The sequence below is a fragment of the Trachurus japonicus genome, chromosome 4, assembly GCF_045865225.1.
Source record: "Trachurus japonicus isolate A0001 chromosome 4, Traja_1.0".
Lineage (NCBI taxonomy): Eukaryota > Metazoa > Chordata > Actinopteri > Carangiformes > Carangidae > Trachurus > Trachurus japonicus.
This window is the reverse complement of record NC_140910.1, coordinates 9,058,752-9,075,677: the sequence shown is the minus strand read 5'-3', so window position 1 is coordinate 9,075,677 and position 16,926 is coordinate 9,058,752. Positions and strand designations below refer to the sequence as shown.

Here is a 16,926-nt window from a genome sequence, read left to right as displayed (position 1 = left end):
ACCACACACTACAAGAGAATCTTATAAGATAATCTTAAGACCTTAAGATAATCGGGCGGTGTCTGTCCGTGGTCGGAAGGGGGAAAATCGGGGCAAAATCAGCCCGATTATCTTTATGTGTGTGGCAGGCTTAAAGGGGCGTGGCCGTGCAGAAGCCCACGTGACATGCATACAGGAAGCTGACTGGTCATGGAAGGTCTTGGTTTATAAACCGTCTTTGCTTGCGCTAAAGTTTGCTCCAACAGCTTTTAGTATCAACTCACGGGCTACTGTTTCATGGCCTCAGTCAAACTGACTTAGCTTCAGGGTGTGTTTCATAGTTCACTACTAAAGCTCCCATTTTTGCATTTTTGGCAGCAAGTCAGAGGTTTACCTGCACTGAAAAAAGGGCAAGGTAGAGAAGAAGGAAATCCTTAGTGACTCTTTTCATCCTCTTGGTTTTGTTCTCCCTTGTCTTTTAGCCTTTTCCCTTTCTTCCTCTCCATTCCTAAGGACAGGGTAGTGTCGGCTTTAGCTTCGAGGACAACATGAAGGCTTCCCTCTGTGCTTCCACCTGGAACAATGTCATCTCTTTGTCTTCATGAATGTTTTAAGGACAGGTCCCTTTGTGTGCGGCGGATGTGTATGTTTTCTCCATCCAAGCTTGGCCATTTGCATTTGCTTGATGTGAGATAAGTGCAAGAAGAGGTTTTAGTACACAGCACATCAAGAGACTTGTGGTTTCTGCTCCTCTTTTGGCCCCGCTTGTTTCCAAGAGACTTTCAATTTCAAGTTGCAGTGTGAATGTGTGGGCGCAATGTAAACATTCTGTGTAAGGACTCCCTAGTTAAAAAAAAAAAAAAACATGTCCAAGAAGTCTTTTCATCTGTCCCACTATGATCACCACCATTACCACAAATGTGCCAGTTTCTGGCTTCTCCCTCATTTCACTTTCAGAAGAAACAACCAGATATGGTTCTGTCTGTTGCATGAACCCTCTTTCACTAGGAAGCCACTCTCTTTATGCTTCTCCTTTCCCTTTTCATCATCTTTCATCGAGGCATTTTTTTTCAACATTAAACTAAACTGATTTTTTCCCACTCATCTCCCAAGAGAGGTGAAGAGAAAGAGATGGTGGGAGCAACAAACACACACAGGCTTGTCTCCAGAGGAAGGGATGAATAATATCATCATTAAAACCATAAGTCTGATTGTTATTGGTGCTGCATCAGGAACTACTGTTTGAAAACGTATTATTTTCCCTTTTCCAAGGTCGCTACTGCCATGACAGTTTTATATTGCATGATTACTTGTGTGATTACCACATGCTGAGAGTGTCGACTCTTCTGTTGAAAAAAACTTTCTCAAATGCAAAGGAAATTTGCTCTAGTTTGGACCATCTGCTACACATCTGGCAACACGGGTTGTTTATTCAGATCACTCCTGGTCAGTAAGAGTTATTAAAGAGTACAACAATAAGATGATGTATCTCTTTCTCCTTCTGTTCAACCAACTTACTGTATGCACAAACTACACCTATACTACTTCAGACCTTCTAGAGGCTCTAACTGTACGTTCACACCAAAAGCTTCCAAAGCATCAAAAACGCCGGAAGTCAATTCATTTTCAATGAGAGCCTGGCGACACCGAGCGTCCAAAGCGTCAACAGGCGTCACCGCGCTTCCAAAGCGTCCAAAGTGTCCAAAGCGTCACCAGACGAGAAGTTGAGCCAGGTTTAACTTTAGGGTAATGAGCTATGACGCGGTTAAGCGGCAACCGGCGGCAGCCTGTCAGAATAGAGATGTCCGTCGGCTGCCTTTTTTTTCTTTTTTTTGTATTTCGGCTCCCCAATGAGCAGCGCGATCGAACTTTGACGTCAGTCACGTGACAAGCGGCCAAAGCGGCTGAAAATATTTGCCGTTTTGGAAGCTGTCTTGTCTGACGCCCACCCTCGAGCGTTTTTGACACTTTGGAAGCTTTTGGTGTGAACGCACAGTAAGCAGTATTTGTCTCAGATCACCAATCAAAAACATCCATACAATTGCATATCTGTCCTACGAATATACTAATCCATTCTTGACCTGTCTTAGTCCCTAGTGGTTTCCATGTATGTGCCACTATGACCCAACTCTCTGCAAATTCTATTTCTAATCAAATGCTACAGCAGCTGATTTCATTGCTTAGTTCCATCTCCCAGATTGAGGGGCTTCTAATTAGTGAAGGCAGCTGCTGATTTGTTTAGCTGGGAAAAAAAACAACAACTTTGCAGACTCTGGGCACATTGTGGGAAACTTTCTATACTTGACAATATATTTTAGTCATCCTACATTCTTAAAGGTGTACAGAAATGGCCGTTTGTCCTGTTTGTCGTGCCGAGTTGTCACGAGTTGCCGCACGAGTTGACCCAAGTAAGGAAAACGAATTTGATTGGTCGTTATCGAGCGGGCGGGATATTCAAAGCTTGGGGCGAGACCGAGCTCGGTGTGTGTGTGTGTTGTCTTAGACGTTCGGTTGACGGATGACGGATCCAATATCAGTGGCTGATGAATCGTGAGCAGGCTGACGTATAATCCGTGCGCCTGCATTACCCAATGCGGGAAAAAAATACCATACTTTCATCCCCGGATTTAATCAAAAATAGAATTTTCCACAAAGTTTGGCCTACATCGTCTGATAGATGAGTTATTACACTAATGTTAAGACCCACAGTGGGCTCAAATTCAATTTTATTTTCTGTACAGCTTTAACAGCCAGTCAACTTTTAGGGCAACACTGTCGCTGAGAAATTACATGCATCCGTTGCAAAGTTGTCCTCCCACTTACGTGGTATGGGCAAACAACTAAGTCACCAGGAGGTGGCTGAGGTGGATGCCAGGCGATGCACATGACTGGTGCACTAAAACCCAATCCTGCTTGTAGTTAACTTACATAAGTGTGGCGGCAGTTAACGGTTAATCTGCAATTGTTTGAAGTTGTCCTTGTTCCAAGTATACAAAGTCTACCTGACCCGAAAATCCATTTACCTGAAACTTGATTTCAGCTCGGAGTATGCTTTGAAGATGGATCAGATTGAGGTTGGATAATGATTCCACAAATCATCCCAAATTTGTGACTGGACTGACAAAATCTCATCTAAAGAGTCTCACTGTGGTCGTTTTGGTCTGCACTTGAGAGTAATTATTGCATTTGTGTCTGCCCAGATGAATTGCACCAAAAGTCCGATTCAGCTGTAGAGGGTTACACGAGCAAACTGAAACTTTACTTTCCTCTCTCTCCTGCTTTAGGCAATGCTGTACAAGGCTGAAGTAATGGAGAACATCTCTGTGACTTATACACCATACCATGGAAATCCTACAGCCAGTAACATCAGTCAAGCAAAAAAGGCCAGCATGGAGAAGCACCCTGCCTTCACTGGATTTATATACACAGGTGTGTTTTATGTCCAATTCTAAAAAAAAAAATTCAATTTTGGGGCCATGTTTAGAGATGGTAGTGTTGGTCTGTTGCTTTGTTAGACACAAATACGTCAGATATTGGATGGATGGACATAAAACCTGAAAACCATACGTAAGCAAAATATTTCAAAATCTTTTGTTTCCATTACTCTTGGGTTTGTCATTGGTTAGACCCTTGGATTTGTGTTTTGGCTATGGGAGGCAGTGATGGAGTGACTTCAACACTGTTTTCACTAACAGTAGACTGCACATGTTAAGACCAGTGGCTATCAAGAACTGGAGGCATTTCTTTGAAGTTTGGAGGCTGTAATAAAGTACACAATTTCTTGAACAGTGGTTAAGATGTTGCTACTGTAACAACAGTGACATGTAGCTTGCTGCTAGTAGGATGTCGTACTGTTTTGCAGCACTAAAACTAGCAGACTCAATGAACATGCTGCACATGGCAGATTTTTGATCATTTTGGATAGTTAGTTTTCTTTTTTCTTTTAAGGTCTGAAAAATGCTCAGAGTTGTTTTTGTTTTCTCACGTCTAGACTAGTTACCAGCTGGCTAACTCACATACTCACATAATTGTAATGTGTTTCCTTGATGTATGTACATTTCTTTGTGCTGCTGCTTTCTCTATGGGAAAGCATAATGGTGTCTCATTTCATCTCGTCTTGTTTTAGGATAACAGTTGTTATCAGTAAAGTGCTAAAACAGTATTGTTCATTCAAAATGAATGATTCCAAAACCATAGGTCTTGTTTTTCCATGACGGTCATTACTAGGGATGCACACGATTAACCGTTTAACCGATAACAAGAACTTTGACTGATTAATACTATCAGTTAATTTTTTTTTTTTTATTAGCTCCTTATGTCATCAACTCATGGGGTGTGTCGACACGTGCAGACTTACACCTGCTTTCGTTCAGATTTCACAGCAAAAAGTTACAGTATAGTAGTAGCACTTATAGGTCATAGACTGCATGATCTATCTTCAAACTCTGCTTTCATTTTGATCTCGGATCTTTTGATATCTGTAAAGCTCTCTGACTGGGTTGTGGTGGTGATAAATTATGTTCACAGACAGATAAATTACTCAAACCACCTCTGTGGTGGTTTGTGCTACTGTTGGTGTCTCCAGGATCACATTTTGCATTGATGACACAGAGTCACAAGGTGAAAACAAAACCAGCTCTGTTGTCACAGCTGGTAAAAATACATCTTCACAAATAGCAAAGTTCTCTTGTAAATTCTACTTAAAAGTAAAGAAAGAGAAGTTCTAGTTGACCAGAGGAAATGTGAGGATTGACAGATGCAGTCGCAGTGGGGGGTGGATACAAGAGAGAAGAAACAAGGCGGTAGAAGAGAACAGGGGCTATAGAGGAAAGACAGCCTTGGTAGGATAGAGGAATACATGATGACAATGCTAGAATACAAGTGACCAAAAGTAATTCACCACTGGCAGAGCGGGAAGATCAGAGGATAGGACATCTTTCTGACTACTGCTACAATAGAGCACAGCAGGTGGAGAATATGGCACTCTGCCTGGGGTCTCGATGTCCTGTGCCTCTACATACTCCATTATTTTCTTATTTTAGGACACCTTGACTGATATAAGAAACCAGTGCTGATGAGATTCTCAGAACTCCCCACTGAAACACTTGAATGCATCAGCAGAGTCGTCAGAAATGGCATCTCTACCTCGAGAATCTCAAACTCTCCACTGAGAATTGTAATGAAATTATAGTAGATGAAGTGTCCACCTCACATCCAGAGATCATAAATCCCCCAGTATAAACCCTAGACTTCTTCCCTCTCCTCCTCCTTTTTGTCCTTCCCAGTACATCTCCAATCCATCTCTACTTTTTCTCCTCTTCACCTTTTTCTGTAATAGGCCAAGATTATATTTTCTCTCCACTCCTCTTCCTCTCCTTCTTCCTCCACTTTACTCCTTTGCACTGTCCCCTAGACCTTAACATTAACTTTCTCCTGAGGTGCCATTTATCACAGATCGGATATATCCTGTTATCCAGTTCCTCTAGAGGGTACTCCATCTCTCAGCCCCTGACCAGAATCTAAAATCTCAAACAATTTCTTTCTGGTTATCACTTCCACTATCACTAGACTACTATCATGACACTAACTGATGTACTCAGGAGTATGGGTAGTGAGGGAGAAGGAAGGAATAATGTCAAAATAGGGTTGAGCAATAGGTATGTGTATTTATATAACACTTACCAACTTACTGCAACTTACCAATTCTTCCCAAATAAAACCAGTTAAAACCATGGTTACATCTAAACTGTTTAGTTGCTCTGTTACCTCTTACAACTAAAATTAAGATTTGGGTTGTCTGGGATCATACTGTAGACAGCTATGACAGACATATACTGCAGTATAACTTTTTAGAAGTATTTTAGTCCTTAAAGCAGATATCAGTGGAATGTTTTTGTTAATATAAGTCCTAAATAGTCCTCTTTTCCGTCAGCAATCACTTACATGAAGTATTTCAGCCTAAACACGAGTCTCTCCGTCACTCTGCTCTGCTGTAACCCGAGGAGAAAATTTTCCTTGTGGGATACAAGTGTTATCCAATGAGGGGAGAGAACGGCATGAAGGGCTGTGTGTGCAGCCAAGGGATGTGCGTGAATGTGGTGACGTAGCACGAGGACCAATTGATGCCTGACAAGGGCGGGGGCTGCTAACTCATGGTGCGTTCAAGGAAACTCGTACTTTGTTTTTTTCCTTCCTGTGAAGTCATACCAGTTCGATCTGGTACGAGTTCACGGGTCGGAAGTTACGAGTGGCCGTTATAGGGAACTTTCACAGACAACAGGACGGTAAAAACACGAGCTACGGGTTACCTGGAACGCTACCAAGTCGTAGTTGTGACTTGAAGCTTTAACTTACGGTTTCAAAAGCCTGCCTTGAACACAGCATTAGCCGAAACGGCCGTGCCGATGATATCTGCTTTAAAGAATTGGTCAATTTGTAAATCAACAGAAAATCACTTTGTAACAAGTTTAATAATTGAGCTCCTAGTGTCCATGTCAGCACTCAGACTGTGAAAAAGATAAAGAAGAGGGGGTCAATAAGCAGAGTATTTTCATGCACAATTTAACATTAGACGTACTTACCAACTAATCAATGACCACTCATACTGTACATCTGTTGATGGCTCCTCCCTGGCTAGGATATCATCATCTCAGCAAGATCTTGACCTCATCAGTGATAGCTGCCAGGAACACACTGAATGCGTGTGGTGACGTGTGGTGTGGCGTGTGGCAGCGAACTTGGCTGGGCTCCTGTGGAGAATCATGCATATATTTTCACACCGGCCGCATTGCTGCAAATGCTGCTTTATGTGGAGTTTGCATGTTACTGGAATTTTGATTTCTTGTCATTATGGATTAAATTCTGAAAAAGATTCTTATTTTTGACAGAAAATGTCTGCTAAAATAGATAAAAACATATTTATTTTTGTCTGTATCACCTTCAGATAGAGTAGGGTTAGTGTTCAGGTTAGTGTTGGCGGTTTATACTGAATCATCCTTACCAATCTATGTTGTGATGTTCCTTTTGCCCAGACCCCAAAGGTGGCCATATCCTCCCTGAGACCACTGACTGGCTGACTGCTGATGCTGTACCCCAGCGTTACCTCATCTCCCTGGGTTTTAAGAAGAGAGAAGATGGCCTCCTCCTCAAGAAGATGTACTCAAGCATCTGGCCCACTCTTCCAGGTTTGTGAACACAGCTAGTTAAGTGAAGCAGTAATTGCTGTTAAGTTGGGCTTATTGTATTTTCCCATTTAGTGAATACATATTGCAGGAATTAAATGTATGGTTTTACATGAAAAGGTATTATCTTCAGTCGACATTAAAGCAGAAGATAGCGGAATGTTTGTGTTAATAGAAGTCTTAAATAGTTATATCTTCTGACAGCAATCACTTCTATAGAGTGTTTGGTCTGAAACACGGGTCTGTCAGTCACTCTGCTCTGCTCTGAGCCGAGGAGAAAACTTTCCTTGTATCCTACAACCTTTATCCAATGAGGAGAGAGAACGGCATAAAGGGGCGGTCCTCTCTGTGTGTGCAGCCAAGGGATGCGCGTGAATGTGGTGACGTAGGGACGAGGGCGGGGACTGCTAACTCCATCGGCTGACAGGAAGTTAGCCAAAACCACCGGACCGCTTACTTCTGCTTTAAATATGAACTGCTGTTGTTCCTGATGTTTTAAAACTGGGGTAGGCAGGATTTGTTAAGAAAATTGTGTTTTCCCATTCAGGCATCACGCATGAATCACGCATAAATAATATTAAGTAGACCAGTGGTTCTCAACTGGTGGGTCGGGACCCAAAAGTGGGTCGCGGACCCATTCTGGATGGGTCGCAGACAGCTGGTCAAAAAAGTAAATAATTAATGCACATCTGATGTTGGACATGTCTTTTATTTAGAAAAATTACTTATTTTGAAAGGCACGCGTCACGTGAACACATGCAGTTGTAATGGTCCTCCTCACTTTCTTATTATTTGCTCCATTTGCTCTGAATGCAAAAATATCAGTTTCTTATTAATGTGGCCTGAATGCAGTGAAAATACCTTGTTTTGTGGGTCTTTATTTTGTGCAATTTGATATTTATTCACTTTTGTGAACATGCTCTGAATGCAGAGATGCATTAGAAGTCAAATATGTGACCCGTTCCATCAAAATGAGTCGGAAGTCGCAACGTTCTATTTTTAGATAATCAGCTGATAACATGGAAAACCCATAGAAAATCAAAAACATTTTTTTACCCTAATTTCAAAGCAATGACATTCAAAAACAATCTCCCAAAGTTTCACAGTCCAGATAATTGAGAAAAGGCACGTAAATGATGATTAAAGTTGACCTGCAACTTAAACCCTCTAAAAATGAGTGTTGCTTCGGTGCAAAACATGAAATATCTTCTGAACCGTTCATGATAGAGACGAGCTGTAAACTACATCTGAATCGCGGGATTCTCCGCTTTCCGACGGTCATTGAATGTTGCCTCTATGGCGAGCAGGGACGGGTACAGAACAAGGGGGCAGTTGTCGGTCTGAGAAGTGAAGCTCACTTCCGCGTTCAAAAAACTGCAATCCCCTCGGATTCCTCTGGGGGCTGGTGTCAGAAGGGAGCATTCCCCATAGACCCCCATGTTAAAATCGCCGACTTTACATCCTCAGTAAACATGTTAAAAGCCTGGTGTCAGAACGTTTTTTCGTCTCAATCGATAGTTTCTACCCCCGCACACACTCTGAGGGGGGTGATTTTTTTTTTAACTCTACAGTTTTACTGTTATTAGGTTAAAACTCTGGCCAATTAGGGCGCGGAAACGTTGAGTGACAGGTCCGAGCAGCTCCGTGGACAGCTGCTTCGAGGCCAGTGGGCGGGTTCTCGGCCGGCCAATCCGACATGGCGCTGTTCAGGCCGCCATATTTGAGTCACAAAAACGACTCCCCAAAACCAATGGGTGACGTCACGGATGCTACGTCCATTCTTTTTACAGTCTATGGTACAGAAACAGATGCTAAACCGAGTAGCATCGACGCTAACAGAGCGTAGCATCGATGCTAAACCAAACGTACACGCTTGCACATGTTTTACAAAATGTCAACAAAACATGACAACTTCTGAACCGTTTATGATAGAAACGAGCTGTAAACTTCATCTGAATCGTGAGATTCTCTGCTTTCCGAGGGTCATTGAATGCTGCCTCTATGACAACAAGGGGCCGTATAGGTTGTGTGTAATCACGTGGTACAGGAACAGATGCCAGAGTCACTGGCAAAAACTTTAACTGCTATTTTCTCAGGTTTTAGAACAGAATAAGAGAGTAGGAGATCGTAATTCAAATGGCCACATCTCGAAAACCATCAAATGTATGACTCTGACTAGGGTATCATTTTAAAGCTTATTTTCTAATCTTTCCATTGATACCAAAATCTCAACTTTGAAATTTGGGTCACTGTGACTCATTTTGATGGATCGGGTCACATATATTGTTTTGTTGGTCTCCATTTTGTGCAGTTTGATATTTTTTTATTCACTTCCGTACATGCAGTTGTCATGGTAACTCCTCAGTTTCATTCATGTGCTCTGAAATGCACTTTGCTCAATAAAAAGCAAAATAAGTTTTTAAAGGCTTTAAAAAAAAATTCTTGGTTTGAATTCTATAAAAGTGGGTCGCGACTTAATGACCATGGGAAAATGTGGAGCCCAGAGTGAGACTAGTTGAGAACCCCTGAAGTAGACGAAAGATCCATGCTTTTCTATTTAACAGGCTTCTATGATGTATATATGTGTGTGTGTGTGTGTGTGTGTGTGTGTGTGTGTGCGTGTGTTTATAGAGGGGGTTTTAATGCCTAGTGGCATGATGGTTTCTATCCAGTCAATAGTATTAGTCATTGCTCTATTATAATGGCTGTTGTGCACAGGGGTTCACAATGACAGGAATGTCTGTGTTCAGTATGCTCCTGGCCATGTTTATCTGAGCTGCTGATGGAATCTCAATGATCTTCAAATATTTTTCTGTCAAAAAAGAACATAGTCATATTTCACTGAATTAGAGGGCAGTGACCAAGCCTTCAGCTGAATGTATAGTAGATTAAACAGAAAATGAAATAGACTTATCAAATTTATTTTCAAATTTCAAAATGCCCAGAAATAAATCATTCTGCTTACAGCTCTTGAATGACTACCATGAAAGGAAATGTCATTGATGTTTCCATGTTGTAAAAACAAAGGTAATCTCTGTAGAAGTGGAAGTTAACTGCATACTGTCCAGGAGTTCAAGTCGCTTTGGCCAGAGAAATGTTAGAAAGTAGGGATGCACATTTAAAAAAAAATTTCTGACCGATAACCGATGCTCGTTAACCGATTATTAACCGTTAACCAATAAGATTAAAACGCTCGCGGGGGCGATCAATGATGATGTTTTTTTTGTTTTTTGCCGTTATAAAACACACGTATGCGCTGCAACAGCTGAGCAGCACCACAACCACTGTGCTCTGACTCAGCTGATCGCTCTCAGATGGCAGCTAGATTGTCCAATGTTGAACTATTTTTATACAAAGTGCAGCCAAACACCAAGCTGGAGAGAGGAACAGCAGAGCCACTCTGACAACTCGTCTGTGGAGCTGAGGGGGGCTACAGGTGAACCAGCTGGAGAGCACAGCACCGTCCTTTTGTTTTTGTGCTGCATAACTGGTACATACTGTCAGTCCTCCTGTGTAACTTTTTGCAGCAAAATATGACTAAAGGCATGTGGAAGTTTGCACGTGTCGACACGCCCCCATGAGTTGATGACGTAAGCTTGTTATCGGTTAACAAAAAATTGTTAAAGTCCCCCTCCCACGACCCTTTTTGGTCATTTTAAATCCAGCTCATTAGCAATGCACCTCTGGAGGGGGGGGCGGAGACTGCGCTGCTCTGCACCCGCCCAGCCACCTCCTCGCACCCCACCCCCCGCTCGCTGACAGCTGGACATTGTACAATTACAGATTCAGTACGTTTAGCGTAAAACTCCACACTGGGATTCGATCCCAGACTGGAACATAGCCCTTGCTCACGGTGAAAGCTGCTCTACCAGGTGAGCTATACCTGTTATACCTTGACAGCTACCTTTCACATCTGAGCCAGATGCAGAGCGGGGCGGGAGCTTGTAGCACTAGTGCCCTCCCCTGGAGCTGTGACACGTCAGCTCCAGTCTCCCTGAAACTGCCAGTTTGCGTCTGCCATTGGTTCACAGCAATTTGAAGGCAGAAAAACTCAGAAATGCAATTTTGCACTTCCTTTTCTGCTGATAAGTGCTCTAACACAAGAAAAATGCCACAGGAACATGTGAAAAGCACGAAAAACACGATTTTCATGGGGGGGGGCCTTTAATCATGTGCATCCTAGTAGAAAGCCAGTGACTCATATCTTTGTTCTGTTAAAATAGACACAGAAAGAAAAGGAACATTGCTCAGCCTGCAACAGCAAAAGCTTCAAGAGGTGGAAATCCAGGCAATACGTAACATGTACGAAAGTATCCTTCCCATTCTGGATCTGATGCGAGCCACCCAGATAAATGTGAGTGGAAGAACAGACACGACACGACACGACACAGAGTTGCTAAGTTTTCTATTTACACACTATATTGTCTTCTTGGCAACAAGCTGCATTAGTAGGGGAGACTGGGGACAGTTGCAACAAGGGACGGTTGCAACAAGCCTTATTTCTCCAATCAGAAACATGCTACAGTGATGACACTCACACTGCACATTCACAGTTAGACCCTCTATCCACCAATAATAGAAAAGACATATTCAGCATCTGCTCCATGCTTGTACTGAGACAAAGTTGTTTTAAGGGTATGAAAGTAGCTTTTTTCATGAGCTGTATTTTTGTCAAACTGTCCTGACCTTTTGTATGAATTAATCCAAACCTACCTAGTTTGAATCACTGTTTTGTTGACTATCAAATGACATGGTTAGCATGTGTCAGTGTCATTGTGTCTAGCTAGTACATGATGTTTTGTCATGACTGACAGGGTGGGGACGGTTGCATCAACTGCCATTTGAATATGCAAATGCAAATGTATAAAATTAAACATTTTTAGCTTAAAATAGGCACAATGTATCTATTTTTTTCCCTCATGATGAACAGAACAGCCAATTATATTAAACCAGGAGAGACCATGATTTCAAAATAATTCTCCAGATAACTTCCTATAATGAAATATGCAATTTGTAGTTGTATCTTATTCTATGGGACAGACGTAGCCACATATATTTTCCTTTGAAAATTAGAGAAAAGTAAATTTATTTGATGTCATACAGTGAATAAATCATCCAAAAGTAGAGTACATATTTATAAAAGTTTCTTGTATTGCAAATAGTTCCATTCTTCTTGTCTCACACTGAGCTATTGAGTTTTATTACCACTGTTAACCTCTGCACATTGACTCAAGGCCTATGTTCCACGCAAAACAAAATTCCAACTGTTCTCTGATAAATATTACTAAATAACTAAATAATACTATAGTATTATTGTAAGACAATGCATATTTTAGGAATACTTTGCTTATTGAGACAAAAATCAAAAGTTAATTAGTGAAATTTAATGTATGTTTATTATGTTGCAACCGTCCCTGATCCGTGTTGCAACTGTCCCCACGTTTGGGGTCAGTTGCAACGTCTGGATTCTTCCATTCAAATGAATATTGTGATTGATGTGTCATATGTAACCACCGTAGATGACCAAATAATCGCCCGCGTGCAAATACGCGCCTGTGCTCTAATAACCGCCGGGGTCCGACCTCATTTGGCATAATAAACGCCGGTTCAATTAAACGCCCGGGCGATTAAGTGTTTACCATAGTCTGGCACAGAAAACAAAAGTTTTTTTTCAACAGCGACTCCTACCTCTGTCAGTCAGCCCCTCCTCTCGCTCTCTCTCTCGCATGCAGGCGGACACACACAGACACACAAACACAGGTGCGCTAGCGGGACAGGTTGCGCTGGACGACAAAGACAAATAGATAAATGCGCTTGTACAGTGTTGAAATTACCGCGACCGACCATCCCCCTCCCCTCCTCCCGCTATCGTTCATAACACTGCTCTGATCAGCTCCCTGTGTCGCCGTAACACAGACAAACTGTCTTTGTATTTATTGTCTGATGTCAATGTGTCGGGGAAAAAAGTAGTTTTGTTCCAGTGGTCCTATGGAAATCCTTGTTCTTTGCATGATGGTCTGGTGCTGCTCATTGCAAAAATAAATTGTAGCCTGTTGCAAATACGCGCCTGGTTCTTATAAACGCCCGGGGTCCAAGTCGATTTAGCATATTAAACGCCCGGGCTACTAAATGGTCATCTACGGCATCTTTAAATGGTATGACTAATTAGTAGCTGACAAATGTATGTTTAATCTATAAAAGTTTGGTAAGCCTAGTCCAAATAGTCTCTGAGTAACTGAGAAAAGTGTAAAAAGTGTTGCAACTGTCCCCAGTCTCCCCCTACAATTATAGACACAGCCCTGCTGTACTAATTTCACTTGTCTCAAAGTAGCTTTTTGTATATTTCCAACATTTGCATCAGCAGCTACTTGACTACCATTTTTGACCTTCAGTAATTGTTGCATTTGCAGTAAAAGATTAGCACCTAAGCAGAGGAGAAATTATAGTAGAAAAATAAGACGTTTGATTTCTACCACTGGAAATTTTGATGCTTTGATGCTGAACCTACACTTTAAATGTAGCAGACTCTTCTGGTATGGTAAGTAAACAACTGTTAATGCTAATGTTGTCCGTGTAGCACAAGCAAAACTTGAAATAATCACACCAGCAGCTGGAGTGGAGAAGAGACTGTGATGATAATACGTCAACAAGCTGACATTATCACCTTCAAAAGTTAAAATGACTAATGTGCCATCAAACAGTTGCTATGTCCCACATCCTGCAATTGCAGTCATGATGAATGTGGATCTCTTCCACTTGTTCAAAAAAATATCTTTCTCTAACATTTAAAAATGCTCACTGCCTATTTATCTGCGCTTGTGGCTGTGAAGGTAGTGCACCTTAGGTTAATCAGAGCTTTTTCACTCAAAAGAGCTGTCTGCTGCATCCTGAAAAGACGGTTAATGATGAGTGTGGTGAGTCTGAACCAAACAGTGCAGTTGTGGGCCATAAAACCAAAACAGACAAAGATTTGCAGAAAACTACAGAAATGCATGATAATTCTCTGCTGGTTCAAAAGTCACATCTAATTTGTTAATATAAATATTAGTGCTGTCAAAAATATCGCGTTAACGCAAATCAGTTTTAACAGCGTCAATCTTTTTATTGCGAGATTAATGCCAGGGACACACCGGACGTGGAAGCGCTGCAAATAGCCCCGAAGCACTGAGAAGCAGAACCAGTTTCCATGTCAATGTGTCGTTCACACCAGACGCGCCGCGGCACACACCTCAGTGGCTGGCTCGCGCTCTGCAGCCATCGCGTCAATCCTGACAGGAAGTCAAACAAAGAAACACGAGAGAATCTGGTCAGTTTTCAAAGTTAAAACTATTTTTAAAATAAAACACCGATTGGCACCATTGGTGAATACGAGAGGCCAATGTGTGTGCGTTTGTAGCCTATTTGTGTTCATTTATCTAAACAGAGTGTGAGAGAGATGAACACACACACTATTGATAGATTTTGTTTCAAATGTGAATGACTGCTCAAAGTGAGAATGATAGTGTGAAATATATAACCCTATGCTGGAGTGTCTTTTGAGGGATGCTGGGAATTATGTTCCGTTTGTTTTGACTTTTGTTAACACTACTAGAGGTGACCCCAAATAGTGCTTGATTGGATTCGGAGGAGTCTGATTCAACTGTTTCAAAGAATCATCGCAAAATGTGGTTCTGACTCTATAATGAGGGTCACTGCTGCTACATAAAATTTCTCTGTTTTGTAATAATTCAGGACATAGGCCTCTAGCCTACTTCTACAAACATCAGCAGTGATTAATCCTTCCATGTGGAGGTTTCTCTCTCTCTTTCTTTTGAATGTATAAAACCTCTCAAAGCTCACGATCGCCTGTTTGAGCACTTTCTAAGCTGCGTCATTCGTGCCAGAGTTCTCAAAGACCCAACTCGGTCCGATCCGCGGGTGTTGAAACCTGGAGTCGATCATGCGGGACTTAAGAGCGTTAATTCTCGACTGGACCACAAAAAAGAAAAAGAAAAAAGAAGAAGAAGAACACGTAGTTCTATCCATAGAGACATGACAATTGGGGCACGACAAGCGGAATTATTATTATTATTATTAGGAATTATTAGGCTATACACTGCAGTATTTCAATTTTCGTGTTTTTTGCGCATCTCTATTTTTCCTCACTAGTTTTTATTTTTCATATAGCAACAATAATTTGAAGAGAGGAAAAACACAGAATATAAGAGGCCATAGGACCTTGTCCTGTATTCACCACGTGAACCAGGGAGGATCCGATGGTGGCTCAGGTTTAGTGAGGAAATTCTGTCACTGTCAGCTGCACATCTGTCAGCAGCTGCTCCAAACAGACACGTCTTAAACTTTAATTTGTTAGGACAGATTAGATGTTGATTTTGAAACAGTGACTTGTTGGATATAAACACTAAGCATCATATAGCCTACTCACCCTCATTCATAATGATTATTGAATCATCACTTAACATCATAAATCACCTGTCCTCCCCTCCCCACGGTGCAGAGATGACAGAGAGACTAGATTGTTGCGAGTTTGCTCCTGCCTATAGGAAGCTATGTGCAGTACACAGTTTCAGCAGTTTCGGCTGCCTATTCGGTCATATGTTTATTTGTACTTAAATTTTTTTCCCTCTTTCATTAGGCTAATGTTAAGTTAATTTGGTGGTGGAGACAAAATTGTTCATGACAAAAAGTGGTGGGGACATGTCCCCAGCGTATCTGACACCTATGCCTGCACTGGATAATGCAATACTTAATTATGCAATACTAATAATGCAATACTCCATTCTCAAAAGAATTTTGGGAATACATCTGAAGACAGACTCAGTTGTTATCTGCCTACCTTGGCACTGACTTCAGAGCTCACTGGCTATTCTCCAAAGTGGGCTTAATCATGCACAGCTGAAACAATCCCACAAATTCTCAACGCTCCAAGTCCATTAATTCATTGTCTTGATTACACAACAATCAAACAACACTCTACTTCATCTTGATATGTGATTTGTTCAGTTTGTTCATTCGCAAAAACATGGGTTTGTAGCCTGGAGGCCGATTGAATATCTTTCATGAACGTGCTCACCTTGCAAAGAAAACCACTGGACCTCAGATCAACTAAGCAGGTACAGGGGGCTAATAGCTAATGAGATCGTATTAGGTCAGAGTTTTAGAAAAAATTACAAGTGAGACATGCACTAGAGAGAACAGATTAGAGGGATGAGAAGAGTAAAGGTTAAGGAGAAAGAGCAGGATCTATGATTGTAGTGGTCATGGCTGTGCTGGTGGTCTTTCAAAAGCAGTGTTATTTTATATTAAGCTTTACTCACACTGCCTCATACTTTGTTCATCAGCAGACACTCTTCAATTTGCAAACTGAAAATGATACACTCAGTCAGTAACGTCATAATTAATCAGTTAATCATATGTAATTAATTATATGCATCATTAGCACTGACCATGAATGAGTTTCTTCTCTGAAAAGTTATGCACTCCATCTGTTGCTTCATTATGGGCCCTTACCTCCTGGCTGATGGCAGACATAACATTCATTTCTCAGGCTTGATTTTCATTTTTTGTTTCTTTGTTACTTATTTCCAGCATATGTTCTATACTGATGAAATAACTTGAGCTATTATTGCATATATGTGTGCTTGTCCTGTTCAGTTCCTCTCAATATTCACCAGTAGCTGTAGCTTTGCCCAGAACATTGGACTTGATTATATCATGGAGGTGAAATGGGTATAATAAACTGCAGTAAGGACAGTGGTTAAACACC

General features: G+C 41.5%; 1 protein-coding gene across 1 annotated transcript in view; it reads left to right on the top strand.

Annotated features, from left to right (window-relative positions):
- The window catches only part of LOC146988453 (spermatogenesis-associated protein 16-like), a 108,626-nt gene that overhangs the window by 33,582 nt on the left and 58,118 nt on the right, over positions 1-16,926 (top strand). The window contains exons 5-7 of the mRNA XM_085775275.1: positions 3,264-3,408; positions 7,011-7,170; positions 11,376-11,514. Of these exons, the coding sequence (XP_085631401.1) occupies positions 3,264-3,408; positions 7,011-7,170; positions 11,376-11,514 (444 nt within the window). The remainder of the gene's footprint in view (positions 1-3,263; positions 3,409-7,010; positions 7,171-11,375; positions 11,515-16,926) is intronic.